This window comes from Manis pentadactyla, chromosome 4 (assembly GCF_030020395.1).
Source record: "Manis pentadactyla isolate mManPen7 chromosome 4, mManPen7.hap1, whole genome shotgun sequence".
Classification (NCBI taxonomy): Eukaryota; Metazoa; Chordata; class Mammalia; order Pholidota; family Manidae; genus Manis; species Manis pentadactyla.
Window position 1 is genome coordinate 23,669,801 of NC_080022.1, and position 19,938 is coordinate 23,689,738.

General features: G+C 48.9%; 1 protein-coding gene across 1 annotated transcript; it reads right to left on the reverse strand.

The window, feature by feature from the left end:
• Positions 1–744: 744 nt before the first annotated feature.
• PEF1 (penta-EF-hand domain containing 1) lies at positions 745–17,124 on the reverse strand. The gene is made up of 5 exons (XM_036885178.2): positions 17,016–17,124; positions 8,164–8,479; positions 3,978–4,133; positions 3,351–3,494; positions 745–1,755 (listed from the first exon to the last, which is right to left on the reverse strand). Exons 1-5 carry the CDS (start codon positions 17,037–17,039, stop codon positions 1,526–1,528), a joined length of 870 nt encoding a protein of 289 aa, XP_036741073.2. The 5' UTR covers positions 17,040–17,124; the 3' UTR covers positions 745–1,525.
• Positions 17,125–19,938: the final 2,814 nt, after the last annotated feature.

Sequence of the window (19,938 nt, forward strand, 5' to 3'; positions counted from 1 at the left end):
GCAAGCAGAGGCTGGACTCGGTGGGGCAATGGGAAGAATTCTATCCCCAGGTGGGGACTGGCCGCTAGAAACTGGATTCCATCTAATTCCAGGACTCTAGCGCCAGAGCAGCCCACAGGAGAACGGAGCTGAACCGGCTGGGCCAGACGTACCTGCTGGGCATCACTGAGTTGCCTCCCACAAACCCACTCCAGGGAGAGGCTGCTTTGTCTTCAGCCCCCAGAGCAGAAGGATTATCACCTTATCATTACCCATGATAAGGTCCCCCAGGCCAACCAGAACGTCTGGTGTCTTGGCTTTTTTGTCAGATCATTGAAATTTTGTCAGATCACTATTGACATTTGGCGCACATAGTTATCATGCTGATCTGAAGGCCCGGCTGGCAAGTACAGATGTCTGTGCTTAATAAATATGGGGGTAAGTTTTGACTCAATAAATGCAGTTTGTCTGGAAGATAAAACAAGGGCTTGATATAATAAAAAGGCCATGATGTGGCAAATTTGAGGTGGCTGCTTGCAGCCCAGAATGCCAGCCTGAAAACTGACATAAAACACATAGCTTCCTGCCCTCAACCTGGCAGGCCCATATGCTTCCACTTCACCCCGGTAAATGAGCAGCCCTGTGGAGGCCCCCGGAGCTCTTCTTTCTGCACAGTGTGTACTTACTCGCTGAATGAAAGAATAAGTGGCCAAATGATGAGCATGTGAACCTCCAGCGAGTAAGGTGTGGTGGAAAATGTGGAACTCCAGCATTTTATCCTTTTATTGAAGCTTACAGTTTCATTGAATTTTTGGCCCCAAATGCAAAAATCACAGATAAAAAAAAAAAAAAACAGCATTGGCAGTGGGAGGTGGCAACTGTCCCCTGGGGACTGAAACCTGGCCGAGAATGGCGGGCAAGTGAGGGGTCCAATCTGCAGAGAGGTAGCTTGGCCAAACTTGCCCAGAGAACACTGTCCAAGCTCCCTGGGCAGGTGCAGCCCCCAGGCAGCTAGAAGTTAACACACACGGACTTGTGAGTGTGGGGGTGGTGGGATCTAAGCCACTGGTCCTGTGGGCAAACCTCTCTCTTGCTTGCTCAGACTCTACTTTGGAGAAACTAGACAGAATGGGTGAGGGAACGTAGGTGCTAATATAAGAGGCTGATGAACACTTACACTGGCATCAGGACCAGCAGGGAAAGCTAGAGGCTGGAGCCCAGCTGACTAGACACTAACTCCACTGCGGTGACTGCTACCTCCTATGCCTGGTGCAAGTCTGTGCCATTTAAATGACCAGGGCTGTAAGGACATTGAACTTTCAGTCCTTTCTTAGGTCAGGCCCCTACCTGTGTGGCCTCAGCCCAGGTCCCCACTGTGGCTGGCTGTGACGCAGGACTCCCAGCTCTCTTCAGGAATAGTGCTGCATCAGGCAAGGGAGAATCTTTTTCTAGGAGGGACAGATACAGAAGACAGGCCCATATGCTTCTCCTACTCTGGAGCCAGGAAAGGTCCCTGGTACATTCCACTCTCTACAGATGGGCTGGGTCATAACATCCGAGAAGCTGTCATGGTGACGAAGTCCTCGAAGCTGAGCCGAATGTTGCCCTGCACAGCTGTGTCCTTCTCCCGGAAGGCCTCGGTCAGCACCTGCAGCTGGGTGCACACCTGGATGAAGCGGTCTAGCTGCATGGAGGGATTGGCAGAGCGTGGGCAGTAGCGGGAGACCAGGAGCTGGGTGAACTGGGGGCTCAGGTTGTAGCCCATTTGGGACAGAGCTGGAGAGGAGAGGCACACAGAGCAGACACAAAAACTTGCCATGAGCACCACCATCACCCAGCTCCACAGAGCACAGTGGCTCCGGGTACCACAGCAGAAGGGACAGAAGGCCCAAGGGTCTGTCTAAGACGGCAGGAGCACAAGCTGGACAGCCCCCATCCCTCTTTCTCCAAACCTCCAATACTAGCCTTTTAACCCATGGAGTCCCAGAATGACATGGGTCTATCTGTGTTCCTCTCTACTCATCTGCATTATGTAAGGAAGCCTGAGCGCCCTAGGACCACCCTCCCTGGCATGGAATCAGAGGCAGTGCAGCCTAGAGGCTGGAGGGCCTGTTTTGGAGTCAAGACAGCCCCTCAGCAAGTTGCTTAACCTTGTTAATACTCTATCTTATCATCTCTAAAATAGAAGTAATACCTACTTTGTAGGAAGGTTCTAGCAGGGATAAAAGGAGGTGATCGTGTAAAGCACTTGGCATGGTGCCTGGTACTTAATATTAACACCAATAAGTGTTATTCATGAAAAACAATAAATTCACCATCTCCCCAGGCAAGGCTGCTGAGCAGTTCCAAGGTCACAGCCTACCTGCTCCCCCACCCCTCCATCTGGGAGGCTTCTTTCCTTCCTGCCTCTCTGCATAATCCACCAGCTTGGGCTAAATCTCAGCTCCCCTTTTGCTACGTGGCCCTTAGACAAGTTACCTATACTAAGCCTTAGTTTTCTCAGCTGTAAAAGGGCAATAATAGGGATCCTTCACCTACTATGGGAAATAATAAACAGGACCTATCACACAGGGAGAATGAATGATGTAACATAGTGCTTATTATAGTTTTGTTGTGATAATATCACTCTTCCCAATATCCATGACACGACCTGGCCAAAAAGTATGTGATTAGTCATCTCCTTTCCCTTCTCCCAGGGCGCAGACAGGGCGAGCTCACCCTCACCCACCAAGCTCCTTAGTCTGCCTGAAAGCCACGGCCAGGACAAGGGACTGGGTTCTCAGGAGAGCCCTTCCTCTCCCCCTGTCAGGTTCTCATTACCCCACTACCACCCATTCTCTAGAGGCAGAATCAGAACCGGACCTGGAGCTATGGCCGCAGGTCACCTAAGCCAACTATAACTTTTAGAGTGGTCTGGGTCCCAGAGTGGGGAAGGAAACTGCCTTCCAGCAGAGCTAGTGACAGAAACTGTCCTTCGGAGCTCCTCTACACGGCTCCTTCCACTCTGGAGGCTAGAAACTAGAAAGAGCCACAGAAGCCATACTTTATGGCCTCAAAGTGCCCAGGGCTACTGAGTTTCAACCCCAAGGATCCCTGCGGTGGGGCCTATCTCACCTAGCACTGCCAGGAGTCCCATCGCCAGGGAGGCCAGCTCTGATCCCAGACCCAGTGCTTCCTGGCCCTGGATCTTGGCTTAATGCCCCTGCCAGGTCCCAAAGAGGTTGGGAGCAGGCCCATGCTGAGGGCAGCAATTTCCAGCTTGGCTGGACATTTGGTGGTCAGAGGCTAGAAGAAACGCCTCGCTCTGTCTTAAGGAGTGAAGAGGACGGCCTGGCTCCGCGCGTGCACTGAGCCCGTACCCCAGCCCTCACCTTGCTGCAGCTCTGTGCAGCTAATGGAGCCTGAGTGGTCCCGGTCATACTGCTGGAAAAGGTTCTTCCACTGCTGGATGAATTTCCACAGGGCCGAGAAACCGTAGACATCAATGCGGCCCGACTTTGTCTTGTCAAACATGTCTTTCAGGAGGAAGAGGAGGGAAAGAAACCTTCAAGACAGGGCCAAGCATCCTCAGGTACTACTGAGGCAGCCCTTCCCCCCAAGCTGGAGTAGGGGACTCCACAGAGATACAGGCTTGAGACCCAGACGCCTATACCCGAGAAACACCCTCAAGTGTCACAGAAACCCCCACCCCTTCCAGAATTGCATTTTCTCTGCAGGCTTGGCATGACCTCCTCCCTGCCATCTCCTACTAGGGCAGGGAGTCCCATTCTGTGGAATGGGAAACTGAGTTAGCCTGTGACTCAGCAGGGTCTAGAACTTGACAAAAATATCTAAGGTTAAGAGCTCTCAGTCTAGAGGATTTACCCTGAACCCAGTTTCCTGCCTGCAGTCCTCCCTGGCCAAAACATTTCTCCTCAGAATGGTTGCCCAGCCACCTACTGTTAGGTACCAGGTGGCTCTGCCCCAGCTCAGGTCCACAGGGAAGTACTAGGACTCACTTATCATCATGAGGCATGTCTCGTCATTGAATGAGGACCAGTTGGAGTTGACCAGAGCCTGCTTCAGCTCCTTGATGGAGATGCAGCCACTGTGATCCGAGTCCACCGACTGGAACCAGGAGTAAGCCTCAGGGTCCACATTGGGAGGGGTGCCACCTGCAGGAAGGGGTGCAAACTACAGGAGTACGATGCAGGTCTCCAAGCCAATCCGCAGAAATGCTGGAAGGACCACCGCAGTGCCTCCCTGGTTACAGGTATGCCCTACACAAATGCCCTCACAGATCTATCTGCCCCACTATCTTCCATCAAGTCAACTCCTTACTCTGATGGAAGAGGACCTCTGGTGTAGACTTTCGAGTATTTGTGGTTGACATCTACTCAGGGAATCCATTAGGCTTTTCCTACAGGTTCCAGTCATTTCTCTGTTTGATCTTAAGTTTCTGAGGAACAGGGACTTGTCCAGATGATTAGGAATTCTCATAAAAGAGGGATTATCTCTTTCCCACAGATAGGGGACCCAAAAATGTTTGCTGAACACCCCTGGCAGAGAGAGCTGACATATTCTACCAGAAGCCATCCTGAGTGCAAGTGCTCACAGAGTGCCACCCTTCTTCATTTCCTGTCACCTCCAAAGCGAGGCCCCATCTCCAAACCTCCCCAGAGACATCTTGGACACCTCCTTATCCCACACATCTGAAGAGCTGTCTACCTGTCAGTTCTATACATGGGCATCTCCCCTCCTGGTCCCTACTATACCTGCCCTGGTTTAACACCTCTCAACTGGACTGTTGAATGAACCCACCAGCCTAACCAAACCTTCCTTGCAGCTACTCTCCACCACCCTTCACTTGCTGCTGAGAAATCTTTGCAAAATTCAACTCTGTTCTCACCAACTTCTCCCCACATCAACTCAAAACTCTTCAAAGGCTCCCCACCGCCTACAAAATAAAGTCTAGCATCCTTAAAACAGCACTCCAGGTCCCCCACAATGCGGTCCACTCCTCAGTCCCCAGCCTGTATTCTTCACCCATTCCGGCCCAGATGAAAGCATTACCCCTGCTCTCACCCCCGCCTGCACATTCCCACCCCCAAGTCTTTACTCATCCTGTTCTCTCTGCCTCCACCCCTTCTCTCTCATCCCTTTGCATCCATTTCCCATCAAATAAAATGCTGTTCCTTCCATAAAGCTTTCCCTATTCTCCCGCCCGGGACAGGCCTCCTTCCCGTCTTCTTCGTACTCCTTCTCTCTTATGGCCCTGATCACTCCAGTTTACAGCTTTTTCCCTACTCCCCTCCAGGTTAGACTTGGAGCAAACTGGGGGCAAGATCCCAGCCCACTCATCTCTGTATCCCCAGGGGCTAACACAGAGCCAGACCCAGAGAGGGGAGGCGCTCAGTTCATTCTAGAACTGGCCTCAGGGGTCAGGTCTCAGCTCTCCGCCTTGGTCATTTCAGTTCTCTGTGTTTACTTTTGTCTGTAAAATGAGAACACAGTAGCATCTGCTTTGTAAGGTTGCTGTGAAGATATAATATATGAAATCCCTTAAATCAGCATCTGGCACAATCTAAATACGATATAACTGCTGATCATTAGTGTTATTACCACGATTCAAAGAGCTTGTATCCATCAAGAGTATGTAAGTAGCTTTGTGTGTATGTCAGAAGATGCAGGAAAGGACCATTCATTTGGAAAGACATGCAAGAGCTGGGTGGGAGATGAAAGCAGAGCACAGAAGTCTGCCTAAGTGAAAAGCCAGATTACACAGTAGTGGGGACTGTTCTGAGTTAACTGGCCATAAAAAGGGCTCCTTCACCGAAGCCAGTTTCAAAGACAGCCCTGGGCAGTTGTGTGGCACAGAAACCACCACCCAGTCCCAAAGGTGAGGCCAGAGGAAAAAGGGCTGCCTGACTGAGGGACTAGCCTGACCTCATTGGATGGAAATCCAGGCAGCCCCTTCCTAAAACAGCAGCTGTGCCCTGGGGGAACAAGGGTCACTGCCCCAGCAGGGGCGTCTCTGTAAAAGACTGTGCAGTTTGCATAGAATGCTCGGGAAGCAAGGAGCTTGGACCCTACTAGCTTATGTAGATCAGACAAACTGTTTAATTTCCTCAGTACTGGTTCCCCATTTCTAAAATGCACCTACTTCCCAGGGTTGTTGGGAGTGGTTAAACAATAGCAAAAGGCCTGGCATGTGGGCAGTCACATTTTCATACAGGAAGGGGTATTTAAACTGGGTCTAACAGGATGATAAAGAGTTGCGATGGGGAGAAGGAAAAGCATGAGGCAAAGGCAAGGAGAGTGTTCACAGTGCCCCGGGGGGTCTTAGGTTGTGGGGGGTAAAGAGGCTGGAGAGGCCTATTAGGTCTTGAGTGCTTTTACGATCTTTCCTGCGCGCAGTGGGGCACCTTTAATGGTCAAACCCATTTTGCACAGCAGTGGTGCTCAAACTTTAGGTCCTGGATTCAGTGGGGGCAGAGGTGGGGCCTCCCCCACGCTTTAGGAATCACTGCTCCAGGGGCTCACTAGCTGCCCTGGAGAAAGCAATGGCAGCCGGGAGAGAGGAAGCTGCAGAGAGTGAGCAGTAAGAATCTGAGGCACATTTTCCCTCTCTTCTGCGGCCCTAGAGATTATCTGTGGCCTCAGGCCCTGGAGGGATAAGCCTCACAGCCAAGGGCTCCTTTACCTGCAGTGAGCTCATGCAGCTCACAAACAAGATTTTAAAAGAATGAGGAAATCCACCATGAAGCTGCTGAGCTGAAAGCAAACGGCCAGAAGCTCTGGGCTCTGACAAGATAAATGCCACGGGCTCAGGGTTTAGAACCCCAGGTTTGAGCATCTCCCTCAGGGCCTCCTGGCTGGGTCTGTAAGAGGAGATGCTGCAGCTTCCCAGCACTGCCATCCCCTGGAGGCCCTTCATGTGCACCAGAGGGCTGCCGGGCTGCCCTGCTGCTGGCTTGGTCTCCTGGGAGCAAGCATTCTGTGAAGAGCTGACTGAATGAGTTTGGAGGAAGCAAGGGACTGAGCACTTCCCTGATCCCCTCCCTGAGGCCAGTCAGAAATCTTCACCAATCCTGAAGCCCCCACCCAGGATTCTCCATCTCCACTGAATCTCCAAACCCCCCCTCCTCCCCAACCTTGTCTAACACCTCCCCTTTAGTAGCTATGCTCTTTCTCAACCCTACCTCATCCCATCATTCTCCTGCCTGCCTTGGCATCTTTCAGTGGTTAGGCCCTTGTCACATGTGCTGTCACATTAGATGCTGAGTACCTCTTTGCTGAGAATGCTCCAGAACAAGTCCTCTCATAGAGTATTGTTTATTAAGCCCTTCCCATGTTCCAGATACCATCCCCAGTGTTTACCTGTGCCTTCTCACTGAATCCTTATTAATAATCTTTTGAGACAGTGACATTTACCCATTTAACAGATATGGACACGGAGGCTTAAAGAGGTGAAGCAATTTGGCCAGGGCAGTAAGTAGTCTGATCTCATAAAACTCGTAACAACTACACTAGGCTTTCTACATATAGCGGTCAGTCTCCCACACTATATATAATGATCAGTTTCTCCCACAGTAGAATGTATTATTGCCTACAATTATTTGCTTTTAATTATTAGTAATAACTACCCTCACCCCCACCCCAACAGAGCATGTATATCCTCTCCACTGACTTATGGCTTGTGGAGCCCCTTGTGAGAGGAGTATTCATTCACGTCCTATTGTGTCAGGCTTGACCAGGGTATGTGATTTGGCCAACAGAATGTGAGTGGAAGAGATATAAAATACTTTAAATCAGAAACTGTAAAAGGCATTGAGCCTTCCTGCTAGCTCTCCTTATCTTTTCCTCTGCCGCAAGAACGGCATATCCCAAACGGGTTGCTTCAGTCTGGATGCTGGCAAGAAGACCTGTGGAGCAGAACCGTAGCAGCCAAACCCACAGCTGTGGACGTGCAGGCAAGAGTAAGCAAGGGCGAGCAAGCAACAGAAACAAATGGTGGTGCTTATAAGCCAGAGAGATTTTTGCAGTTGTTATCAGAGCAAAGCTAACACACTTCTCACTCTGCTAATGCAAGCTGAAGCTGGAAGTGAGACCAGGCTGTCTGCACATCCACAGGAAGGGTAAGGATGGGTCCTGGGTGACTCAGAAGAAGGTCAGAGGTACCTGGAGTCCAAGAACCCTACTTACCTGGAGGAAGCCCCTGTCCATAAGGCCCAGGATGCTGGGCACCATAGGAATTTGGAGGTGGCTGACCGTAGGGGCCCCCTGGGGCTGCACCTCCATATGGTCCTCCTGGAGTTCCAGAGGGCAGTCCCCCAGGGTTGGGGTGTCCATAGGGCCCTCTACCAGCTGGTGGTCCATAAGGTCCTCCAGGGGCAGCACCTCCTCCATAACCGCTACCAGGGGGTATCCCACTGCCATACTGCCCTCCACCATGGGGGGATCCAGGGTAGTAGCTACCAGGAGGGGCTCCGGGAGCTTGTCCTCCAGCTCCTGGGCAGCCCTGCAAGAAGAGCAAAATATCAGTCAGAATAAGAAGGCCAGAACCTGCCACAGTGTGGTGCCTCACAGTTACAAGGCACTGCCACTGCCATGCTTTCAACTTACCTATGTCAGGGCTGGAATTATGATGCCACTGCTCAAATGGGGAACCTGAGGCTTCCAGAGAGGATACAACTTACCAAGATCACAGCACCAATGACCTGCAGAGTCAGGGCTGGAATTCTGCCCTTCTGGCTCCCCTTCCATACATGCCAAGGGGCTCCACGAGGGCTGTGACCATGTTTGCTTTGCCACTGTATCCCCAATCCCCAGTGAGATTGTATGACAAGTAAATATTTATTGTATGAATGAGTAGGCAAATGAATCAAACAATTTCAAATCTTCACCCTATGGTACCCCCATCACTATCTGCAGAAATCACAGTGCAAGTGCAAATGCAAATGCTTGACCCTCTTCAATCACAATATACCCATAGCATGTCTTCCTTTCCCTATTGTAGCTCATGTTACAGAAACATCTTCCCATCCTCACTCATGACTCTGTGAGGCAGGCAGGGGAGACCCTACTCCTAAGTACAGTGGTTAAGAGTCAAAAAGACCAGTTCAAGTTCAGGTTCCACCCCTTATACTAACTGGACTAATGACGTACCCTCTCTAAGCTTCAACATCTTTTGCTCTAAAATAGGAAAAATAATAATGCCTGCCTCTAGGTAGGCACTTTGACAAAGTAAGTACTCAGTACACATTAACTATTAATAATAGCACCTTCTACAGAGGGGAAAACTCAGACAGACTGTGTGGCAAGGCCAGGGCCAAATTTCCTGGCTGCTAAGCTCAGGCCATCTGTACATCAGCGCATAAAGGGACATTCCCCTCTCTTGTTCATGTCCCCATACCACTAGCCAGGAATCCCTGAGCTCTGAGTATTCAGCTCCATCTCCCTAAATGGCTAGTGTGAGGCCTGGCAGAGCACAGTCCCAACATATCTAGAGGCTGAGCTTAAGGGCACAGAAAAAAGCTGGGCTCAGATCTGAGGATGGTGCCATCTAGGCATGTTCTAGATCAACCTGTAAGGCATGCCATGGCCTAGCCACTGCGGGCCTGGATGTTCTCTTTTTTATTGTGTTTGAAAGCTTCTGAGACAGTTATCCTCAAGGCTAAGGCCAAGTTCATACTTCATTTAAAGGGAGTGTGCTTGCTCCAGGAAGGGAGGCTTCTTGAGGAAGGGAAGGAAACAGGCCCTCCCACCTCCCCGACTCAGCATCACGGGAGCTCTGCCTCTGAAGCTGCGACAGCTACTATAAGGTTCCTTCACAATGAGGCCGCAGACAAACCTCAAAGCAAAGCTCTGCTCTCGCTTGCCAAGTTCAGGACCATGGGCCAGTAACTTAATCTCTCTGAGCTTGTTTCCTGAGTAAAGCATATAGTCCTTCCCTCATTGGATTGTCCTACAGATTACAAGGAATAAATGCAGCAGAGCTTTGTTAGTTTAATATTTAGCTAAAGAATTTTTTGGTAAAATAAAATTTGTAAAACTGATAAAACAAAGTTGCTCTGGTTGAAGCAACGTGGGGGTTCCAGAGCACCACCTATGCAGGGTCCCCTCCTTGCTGGATTCTGAGGGAACACTGAGGAACCCTCATGGTGACTCAAAGGACAGTTTGAAAACCACACAAAAAAAGTTCTTACAACGTGCCTGGCACAAAGTGAATGGTCGACAAACCACAGCTGTTATTGTTATTATTACACTTATTATTATTATCAGCAAAGCCCTGGGCCAGGTAAATTTTGGGAGGTGGGTGGGGGTCTATAAAGAAGAGTGAAACGTTCCTGAAGGAGCTCACAGTTAACAGGAGAGGCACAGAAACACTCTGTAACATCTAACTAGACAGCACAAGGAATTAGCTGTTTCAAATGGACTCATAAGCCATGAGACCGCAAACGAAGGAGGGTAAAACCGAGAGGATCTCCAAGTGAAAGCAGCATTTGAGCTGGGACTTCAGGAAAGAAAGGAAGGTTTCCCGGGAAGGTGGAGAGGGGTGATAGGAGAAATGCCTGGGAAGCCAGTCACCTGACCTATTACACAGGTTATAGATGGGAAAGGAGTTTCTAGATGGAGAAACTAAGGCCAGAAGAGGGGACTTCTTGATCACCCTTAATTGGAGGCAGAGGCGGGGCTAAGCAAGGCCCCATCAGCCGCAGCCCAGTGATTCCTGCTGCCTCCCGCGACAGTGCCCTCTCCCCAAGCAAGAGAGCACAGGAGTCTGGTATGGCTGGGGCACACGCAAAGAACCCGCTGGATACCGAGCCAGCAAGTACAGGAAGTACTGCTCCACACCAGCCCTGTGAGCAAAGCCTTAAACTGTACCTGGCCTAGGGTGCACAAGGCACTGGTCCTTCCCCTGGGAAATGCCCCCAGGCCAACAAAGCAGGCCTGCCAGGTCTTGACCTTCAACTGTCACATTCCTGGGGCTGGGGCCTGCTGAGTTCGGTGCAGTCTGGCAGCAACTTTCCTTTCTGCCCTGCATTAAAGCCCTCCCATGTACAGTTTACAAAGCACTTCAAGATACTACAAACGCTTCTGGCAGAATCCTACCAACAAACCTCTAAGAGAAAAAAGGAAGATATTAGTAGACCTATTTTCAGATGAAGAAACTGAAGCACACAACTTTTAAGTAACTTCATTCAGCATTTGCAGAGTGCCAACACTGTGCTAGGTTCTGGGCTAGGTAGGACTGGGGGCACAAAATTAATTTAGCATCTGTCTCTGAGGAGCCCAGATACTTATGATACAATCTGATCAGTGCCATCAGAAGAATCTGCTTAAATGCTATCAAGGAGGGATGCACAGAGGAATTTGTTGTTTGCAGAGTGATAAATGAGCAATCAAATGAAGAAATGCAGGAAATCAGTCAAGGAAGGCTTCCTGGAGGAGGCAGGAGTGACACTGGAACTGGCCTTGAAGGATGGATGCATAGGCATTCCCCAAAAAGCAGGCAGGGAAGGACATTCCAGAGAGAAGGGAGAAGAAAGACAATGGCACAGACCTCTGAGTGAGTGTGGAAGTGTCAAGGAGCAGGCTAAAAAGTAGGAGGCAGGGGCAAGAACACAGCGTGGCCTCAGAAAGGCAGGCTCTTTACACACTCCTAGACCAAACACCTCTCCTGCTGCATTTCAGTTAGCTCGTGAGTTATCGGTGTCTCAGGTAGTGTCCGTCTATCGTCTCCCCCACACAGCAGGGAGCTCCACAGGGACAGACACTGGGCGTCATTCATCGCGGTCCCCCAGGCTGCAGCACAGTGCCTGGCACCTGCGAGCCTCCATAAATATGTGAACAAATTATACCACTCTAAAGAGTGTGGGCTCTATGCCTGAGGAAACAGAGCACCAGAGAAGGGTTTCCAATAGGGCAGGAACGTGATCAGAGCCTTGCTTAGAGAATTAACCAGCGGCGGTGTGTAGGATGAGCTAGTGGGGGAGGCAGCAGCCCAGGTGCTGGGCAGGCAGCACTCGAACCAGACAGCGGACTTGGAGATGGAGAGAACAGGGTGGACTCTGCAGCTATTTCAGAGACAGACTAGACATGACTTGATGACTAATTAGATTAGGAAAGAACTGGAGAGGGAGTAAGGGAAGAGAAATGTTTGGAATGACTCAGATTTCTAGCTTGCACATGATGAAGCAAGTGGAGCCACCAATGGAGGCAGAATCCAGGCCAGGGAGGAAGTTTGGGAAGATGGTTTCCAGGGTCACAGAGTTGTTAGTAAAGGTCTGAAACAGAAATGAGAACCAGATTCCCCGATCCCATGTTCTCTGCTACTACTCCATGTTGCCAACCCTTCTGAGTTTTTTTCCAAGAGCATTTCATGCTGATAAACACAAGACCGTGAAAGGGAAAAAAAGACAGAAAGACTTCAGTAACCATGGTTTCCAAAGCATCACCAAAAACCATCCCTAGGCCTCTACTGATCGCAAATAAACTACATTTGATATATTGGGGCGGGGGAGGGGACAATCAACATTTTACTGAGGCTCTGTTAGATGCTTCCAGTTCAACTGGCTCTCACTGATTCTCAGTCCTGTGAGGTGTTATTATTCCCATTTCACAGAAGAGAAAATTAAGGTGTAGAGAGTTTAATAATGTGCCTGTGACACAGCTAGAATGGGTGAGTTGGGAATTCAAAACAAGGCCTGCATGGCTCCACTCCACTACCCTCTTCTACGTGTTCACTCAATAAATGAATGGGTGTTTACCACGTGATGGTGCCAGGGACTGTCCTAAGTGAATCTGTTGAATATGATGGATTTCCACACTGGATGAGGCTGCAGGGGAAAGGGCTGGATTAGATGATTTTTCAGAAGCTTTAAGCCCAGAAATCAGGGAGACTCAGAAGAATCTTACTCTCTTCTCAGCGCAGCGTCTAGAACCCATTTGAGAAGGCAGCATGGAAACAGACCCAAAGACCCCCTCAGTTGATGATGGACTCTCTGCAGCACCACCTGGAACCTCTCCATTCCTGCTAGTGGCTGGGCAGTGTACCTGCTAAATTACCCACTCAGACAGCCCTAGATTTCCTTCTAGGGCTTAATGACTCTGAGGGCTCTTTTACCCCTAAGGGCCTTGTGAAGCTCAGAGGTACCAAAGGTTGATTCATGCAGAGTCCTAACAGGGAAGGGAGTGGGCTGCATTGCAAGGACAAGCCTGTACTCTGGAGTGACCCCTCAAGTGCCCGCTGGAGAGGCTAGAGCCCATTCTATGGCATTAAACAATCACAAGAAGACAGGAGTGGTTTGGGCATTCACAAGCAGAGCCCCCTAAAATATTTAAAGGCCAGAAACCTGCAGTCAATAAACAGTGAGCCAAGTACTGTCCCAAGACTTCAATTACCACCTCTGGGCTTACACTCCAAAATCTTTCTCTCCAGCTTCATCGTTCCTGAGCTGCAGACCCACATATCCAACAACCTCCTGGACCTTCTCTCCAAATCCAGTCCTCCCTGTGTTCCCATCTCAGAGAATGGTATCCAGTCACCCAAACCCAAAGCCCCAGCACCCGGCTGGGCGCCTCTTTCCTCCCCTCCATCATCCCAACTAGGCACCAACTTTTCTCAATTCCACCTCCCAAATGCCGCTCAAATCCACTTGAGCTAACCCGTCTAGCCTGGGTTACTTCAATAGCTTTGAAATGCGTCCCCCTGCTTCCAGTCAGTCTCTCCTACTTCAGCCCACTCTCTGAGTGCTCCACAGTGATAGCGCCAAAGCACAAATGAGAGAAAACTCTCAATGGCTCCCTCACTACTCTTAGGATGAAGTGCACCCACCCCCAAAAGGCTTAAAAGGCCCTTTAGGATCTGGTCTTGGCCTACCTTTCTGGTCTTACCCCATTTCCACTCTTCACTACAACTAGACTGATCTGAAATTCCTCCAAATAACTGGGCTCCCTCACTTGTTTCCTGGCCTTTGTACATGCTGTTTCCTCTGCTTTCCTCACCCCACTAACTTCTACTGGTGATTCAGTTTTTGGCTTAAATGTCACCTTCTTCCTGCCAGACTTAGGTACCCCTCCTGTGCTGTCCTACCACCTTAGACTTACTCCCATGTAATATTTATCACACCAATTCTACAATTTCTGTATCTGTATCGCTCTTTCACTTGGAATGTTTACTACATGCCAAACACCATACCAAGCACTTTACATGGATTATCTCAGTTAATCTTAACAGTAACTCTTGAGGTAGGTACTCTTATGACACCATTTTAAAGTACGAGAAACCGAGCCTCAGACTTTTTTGCAAGACATTTCTGCAAGGAAATGGAAGAGCAGGGATTTGAAGCCAAATCACTCTGGCCTCAGAGACCAAGCTCTTAATCACTGAAATCCATCAAGTGGCTCCCCCAAAGGGTCCTTGAGTTTTACTACTCCAACACCCAGTCCATGTTTGCTGTTGGATCCCGGGGCTGCAAAGAGTGGAAAATGTCAGGAGCTTTGCCTACTAATAGGCTGGAATCCTCCAGGGTTCTGTATCTGAGGAGGTGGTGCTGACCAAGCCTTTGGATGCTTTAAACAACCCCTTTCTTTTCTTGGAATACCTTGGATCAGGAGCTGAACAGGCGAACCAGGGAATGACAGGGCAGAGGATGTGGGGGGACTTATCTTCTATTCTAGACCCATTTCTCTCTGTGCTCCTTTTCAGTATTTCTGTCAGAACATCAACCCCGGCAGCATGGCATGACAAGAGCAATCAGTGCTCCAGGAGCCACCGCCATGCACTGGCAGAAACTAGGTCCTGGCAACATGCCAAGCTCCCTACAGGCTTCATCATGTGTCACCCTCATTCCAGCCCTAAGAAGTATTATTCCTCCCTTTTTACAGGTGAAGAAACTGAAGCTTGGAGCCCTTAGGTAATTTGCCCAAAGGCATATAATCATAAGTAGTAAAATTACTATTCTAGCCCAGTTCTGTCTAGCCTAGAAGTTCAGGCTCTTAATTTCAATGTCACTGCTTCTAGGATGCATACAAATTACCTCCAAAAGCTTATTAAAACAAAGATTCTTGGGCCTTTTCTGGGCACAGAACAGATCTGAGATGGACCTAAAAGTGTGCTTTTTAAACAAGCTCCTCAGTGATTCTGCTGCAGACCATCCACCGAGAAACAGTGCATTATGGCAAAGTTTCCCAAACTGTGTTCCTCAGGATTAGGGGGAAAAAAGGCAGACATGAAAAAGGTGTGTGTGGCAGGAGAAAGACCTATAGAAGATGCACACCCAACTTCTCACCAGTAGAGTCTGACTGGGGAGAGGAATGGGACTGGAGTAAGGGTGGGTAGCAGGGAAACTCGCTTTCACTTTTGTATTGTTCTGTATGATCTAACTTTTAAAATTGAGCATTTATTCATGTTACTTGTAATTAAAGTAAAATTAAACAGCAACAACAACAACAAAAAGGTGTGTGTGTGGGGGGCAGTTCTATGGTTAAATGACCTTAAGAAATACTCCATATTCTATTCCTGTGTGGCAGATTTGCAGTGTGCATTAACAAACTAAGAATTCTGAGATGCCCTGTGGTGAACAAACGTATTTGGCTATATTTAACAGAATATTTCTCAAACTTATTTAACCCCAGAATCCTCCCCTATTAGCAATACCTATTAACATTTCACAAGACTCAACAAATGAACTGGAGTTTGGGGAACACTGCTAAATTATACTTCCTCCTAATCCCAACTCCTGCTGGCCTCTCAGCTTCCTACTTCTGCTGAGTTTGCAGTGAAAGGAGTTCTAAATTCTGGCCCTAGCCACACCCTTGCTATGTGTGACCTTGGGCAAACTACTTAACTGCTCTGGGCTCATTCCTCAAAAAACCGGGGTTAAAAATCCCTGCTAGCATCTCTACAGATAATGGAGGTCCAAATTCTGTGTACAAAATCTGTACAGGGCTGCACTCCCTCGCCACATCTTTTCCTATGTGGCTATGCGCAGTTGAGCACCTTGTAACATCCCATACGATTTTACTTTCCAATTTTTCCAGCATGGGTTTCATTTCTTAAATTAGTGTGATTCTGGGCAACTGAGGAGCCCTCCCTGGGTTTCAGTTACTTAAAATGGGACTATTTTGGGGGCTCTGTGGCACTGATCTTCTAGGGATCTAGTAAAAATCAAGATACTAAAAGGTAACACCTGTAACACTCAGTAGTACCAAATACTTTACAAGCATCACTTCGTTACTCTTAATAACAGCTCTATGAGGCAGACCCTATTATTTGGCCCTATTTTACAGAGAAAACTTCTCACAAAGACAAAATACCTTGCTCAAGGGCTCAAAACTAAGTGATGAAGCCAAGTTGTGAATCCTCCTCTGACTCCAAATTGCACTTAACCATTCTAACATTCTGTCATCTAACAAAAGATTCTGGCCACAGAATCACTTTGCTGAGATGTTCTTGGCTGAATGGAGATGGGCTGGTCATGAGGAAGAGGCATTTGCTGACTGCGGGTTCTGCTAAGTGCCTGGTGACTTCAGGTAAGTTCTGTTTCTTCTCTGGGCTTTACCTTTTCTATGTGTGATATGGAGGTGTTGGACTAAGTCAGTAATAAAACAAGCTCACTCAGGGAGCCTACTAAAATCACAGGTTCTCCTGATTATTCCTATGCAGTATGTCGGGGTGTACTTTTACCTGACGCCCCAATTACCAACTCAATCAGAGCTCTAAACGTTCTGTTGCCATTGATGACCCCATCAAGGGCCCCCGCGGGAGCCCCGGGAAGGTGTTAGGCCCAGGTCTAAGCCTGTGGGGTCCGAGGTCCCCAAATCCTCGTGTGCGCAACGTCAGAGGGGGCGCGACGCGACGACCTCCCAAACTTTAAGTCCTGTAGGACGTAAGACAGGCGCGACCGACCACCCCTTTCCTTTCTCTCGCACACGAAACCTCGCTGAAGCCAACCTCAGCGTGGAAAGGTCGGGAGAAAGCACAGCCAGGGATCACAGGCCGGGACTTCGCGAGGCCCCTACCAGCATTCGCCCGCCCTTCGTACACTCACCTGCCCGTACGGATAGCTGGCCATGGCGACTCTGTCGTCACACGTCGCCAGGGGGCTGGGACTTACTGGGCTCACACCCGTTCCGGCCTAGGAGGATGGCTCTCTTCCTATTGGATATATACTCCGTCAATCTTGGGCGCATGGGTCGACGGAAGTGACGCTAGAGGGCGGTGGTCAGGCGACTCCGGAGGTGCGGAAGGAGCACAGGATTGGTTGACAGTTACGGGCAATCTTCGCTGTACTGGCGCGGTTGTTCCTCTTTTTCTTGCGCTAGAGTAGCCCCCTGGGATGGTCAGGCACGGGTATTTAGTAAGAAATTAGGAGACGGGGGGCGGGTTTGCCGCGGTGGCCATGTTTTAACCCGGCAAAGGAGGACGCACAATAGTGGCACATTGCTGTCGTGATTCCAAGTTTCCGCCGAAGGAGGGCCGAGGCAGTTGCCGTGACAACGGGGAACAGCCTGAGACCTCAGGGAAAGGATGGAGGCCACAGCGGAAGAACTGCGCTCTAGTGCTAATTAGTTGCTCTAGAGTAGGATCTGTGGCCTTTGGAGGGGGAAATATCAAACCATCAGAATGGGAGGGAAATAGATAATCTCGGCCTCTTCTTTCATAAATGGGGAAACTAAGGTCCAGAGGGGCAGTGACTTGCCGTAGTTCATAAAGGGTTACGGGCAGAATGTGGCCTACAGCTGGGGTCAATGGATGCCCAGTTCTCAGCAGAGAAGTCTAGACTGGTCCCCAAAGTAGGTTAAATCTTGGTTACTAAATGACCTCACAGTCGTGTACTTGTCTCTTGGTGGTTCAGAGACATGTTTGTAAGCTCACTTGATTAATTTGTTAAGTTCTCCCATGTGGGCACAGATATGTTGTCTGGTTTTGCTACAATCTAATACAGTCATTATATCTCTAGTACTTAATACAGTGACTGACACCGTATTTTTTAAAAATATAAGTGAAGAATGTCCTGAGGTGTTATCCATGCCAGCCCATCTCTCCAGCCATCTAGCCACACAGTTTCCTAAATCACAGTGCTGATCATACTACTTGACCACTGACAGCCTACAGTGGCTCCTCTTCATCTCCATCTACAAAATAAGGACCAAGCTTTTCATTCTGATACTCCAGGCCCTTCACAATTTGGGCCTCACTTTTCCAATCTTACATCTTGCAGCCACTGTCTGCCACTCTGTACTCCTGTGTTCTGTTCCACCATTCACCACTCGCTTTGGAGTGAGGATCTTGATTTTGCCACTTTCTTGAGCCAGTTACTTAACATGAGTCTCACCTTGCTCAGCTGTCAGAAACAAACATGTAAAGAGATTTGAAAATTGAGCTTGTTGCACCTGCTCATACTCAGACATGTACTCAAACCACTCCTTTCACTGGCCCAGCAGCCCTCCCATCTCTGGTCCTTCGAAGTTCCATCCAATCCCATCTTCCACATACCCTTCCCACATTCTGCTCAGCCCCAGAGTTAACCACTCTCTTGCCTGCCTCCGTTTGCACTCAGTACTGTCACCGTGCTGTATTCCAACCTGCCTTGTTCATGAATTCTCTTTGATATTTTCCCCAAAACCCATTACTCTCCTTCATCTCAAAAAAGCCACTCACTCACTCAAGCCAAAAACCGAGGATCCTTCTTGTATGGACTCTTTCTCCACACACTCTCCCACCTCCATTTGCTCTAATTCAAAAACAGACCCACATCTGCTATTTTCTCCCTGTTTGCACTGCCACCCTAGTCCAAGACACCATCATCTGTAGCCTGGATCATGACAATAGCCTCCTGGTCAGTGTTCCCACTTTCACTCCTTCTCCCACACTCTTCTTCATAAGGCAGCCAGAGTGATCACCTGAAATGTAATGCAGATAATGTTATTCCTGGGCTTAAATTCCTCCAGAGTCTTCCCGTAACTCTTACAGTAATACCTAAACTCATCCTTGTGCCCTTCCCCTGCCTGCATCTCCAGCCTCACTTTCTGCCACTGATGTCCTGAGTTCACTCCAGCCATGCTGGCCTGGTCCCAATTCCCAGAACATACTAAGCTCACTCCAACTTCCAGGTTTGGGGAATAGCTCTTTCCTCAGCCTGAAATGTTCTTCTCTTGGCCCTTCACTGGCCGCCTCCTGGCCTTCCAGGTCTCAGTTCAAGTATCACCTGCTTGGGGGCCATTCCTTGATACCAAATCTAAAATAGCACTGCCCCTCCCCCACTTTCTAGTCCTCTAGCATATCACTGTGTCTCATTTTTTCATAATACCTGTCGTTACTTGAATTGTCCTCTTTGAAGTTTACATGTTCACTCCTCTAATTCCCAGTGCCCAGCATGACTTCAATTAATATTAGTAGTCATTATTATTATCACATGTTAAATGCTTACAGACATTGTGCTGAGTACAATGTGTTGTTTCATTTTCACGACAATCCTTTGAGATATATACTATTATGCATTTATAATAAGGAGCTAAGAGAGGCTCAGTGACTTCCTACTATTAAAGGATAAATGGAGAAATCAGGATTTGAAGCCAGGTCCACAATCTTTTAACTACTCAGTACTTAGTAAGTCTTATTTATCTTTGTAACAACTCCCCGCCACCCCACTCCCAGGCCCAAAAATGGTAGAATGGAATTGCAAAATTTCAGAAAGGAAGATGTCCTGAAGTCTGGGCTGAAGGTCAAGGGATATTTGCTGGGAGAGAGAACACTGACACGGACTGCAAACAGGGATAATGTGACACACACTCATTTTATTCCACAAACACATTAGCCTGTTGAGTTCCCACCACTTGCCAGCCTCTGTTCTGGTACTGAGGTTTAACTCCTATGAGAAGTTCATGCCCCCAGGTGCCTCTGCCCAACAAAGGGTCTTAGGAGGATGTTCTGTTGAATGTGCTATGGGGGCAAGGGTATCCAAGTCATTT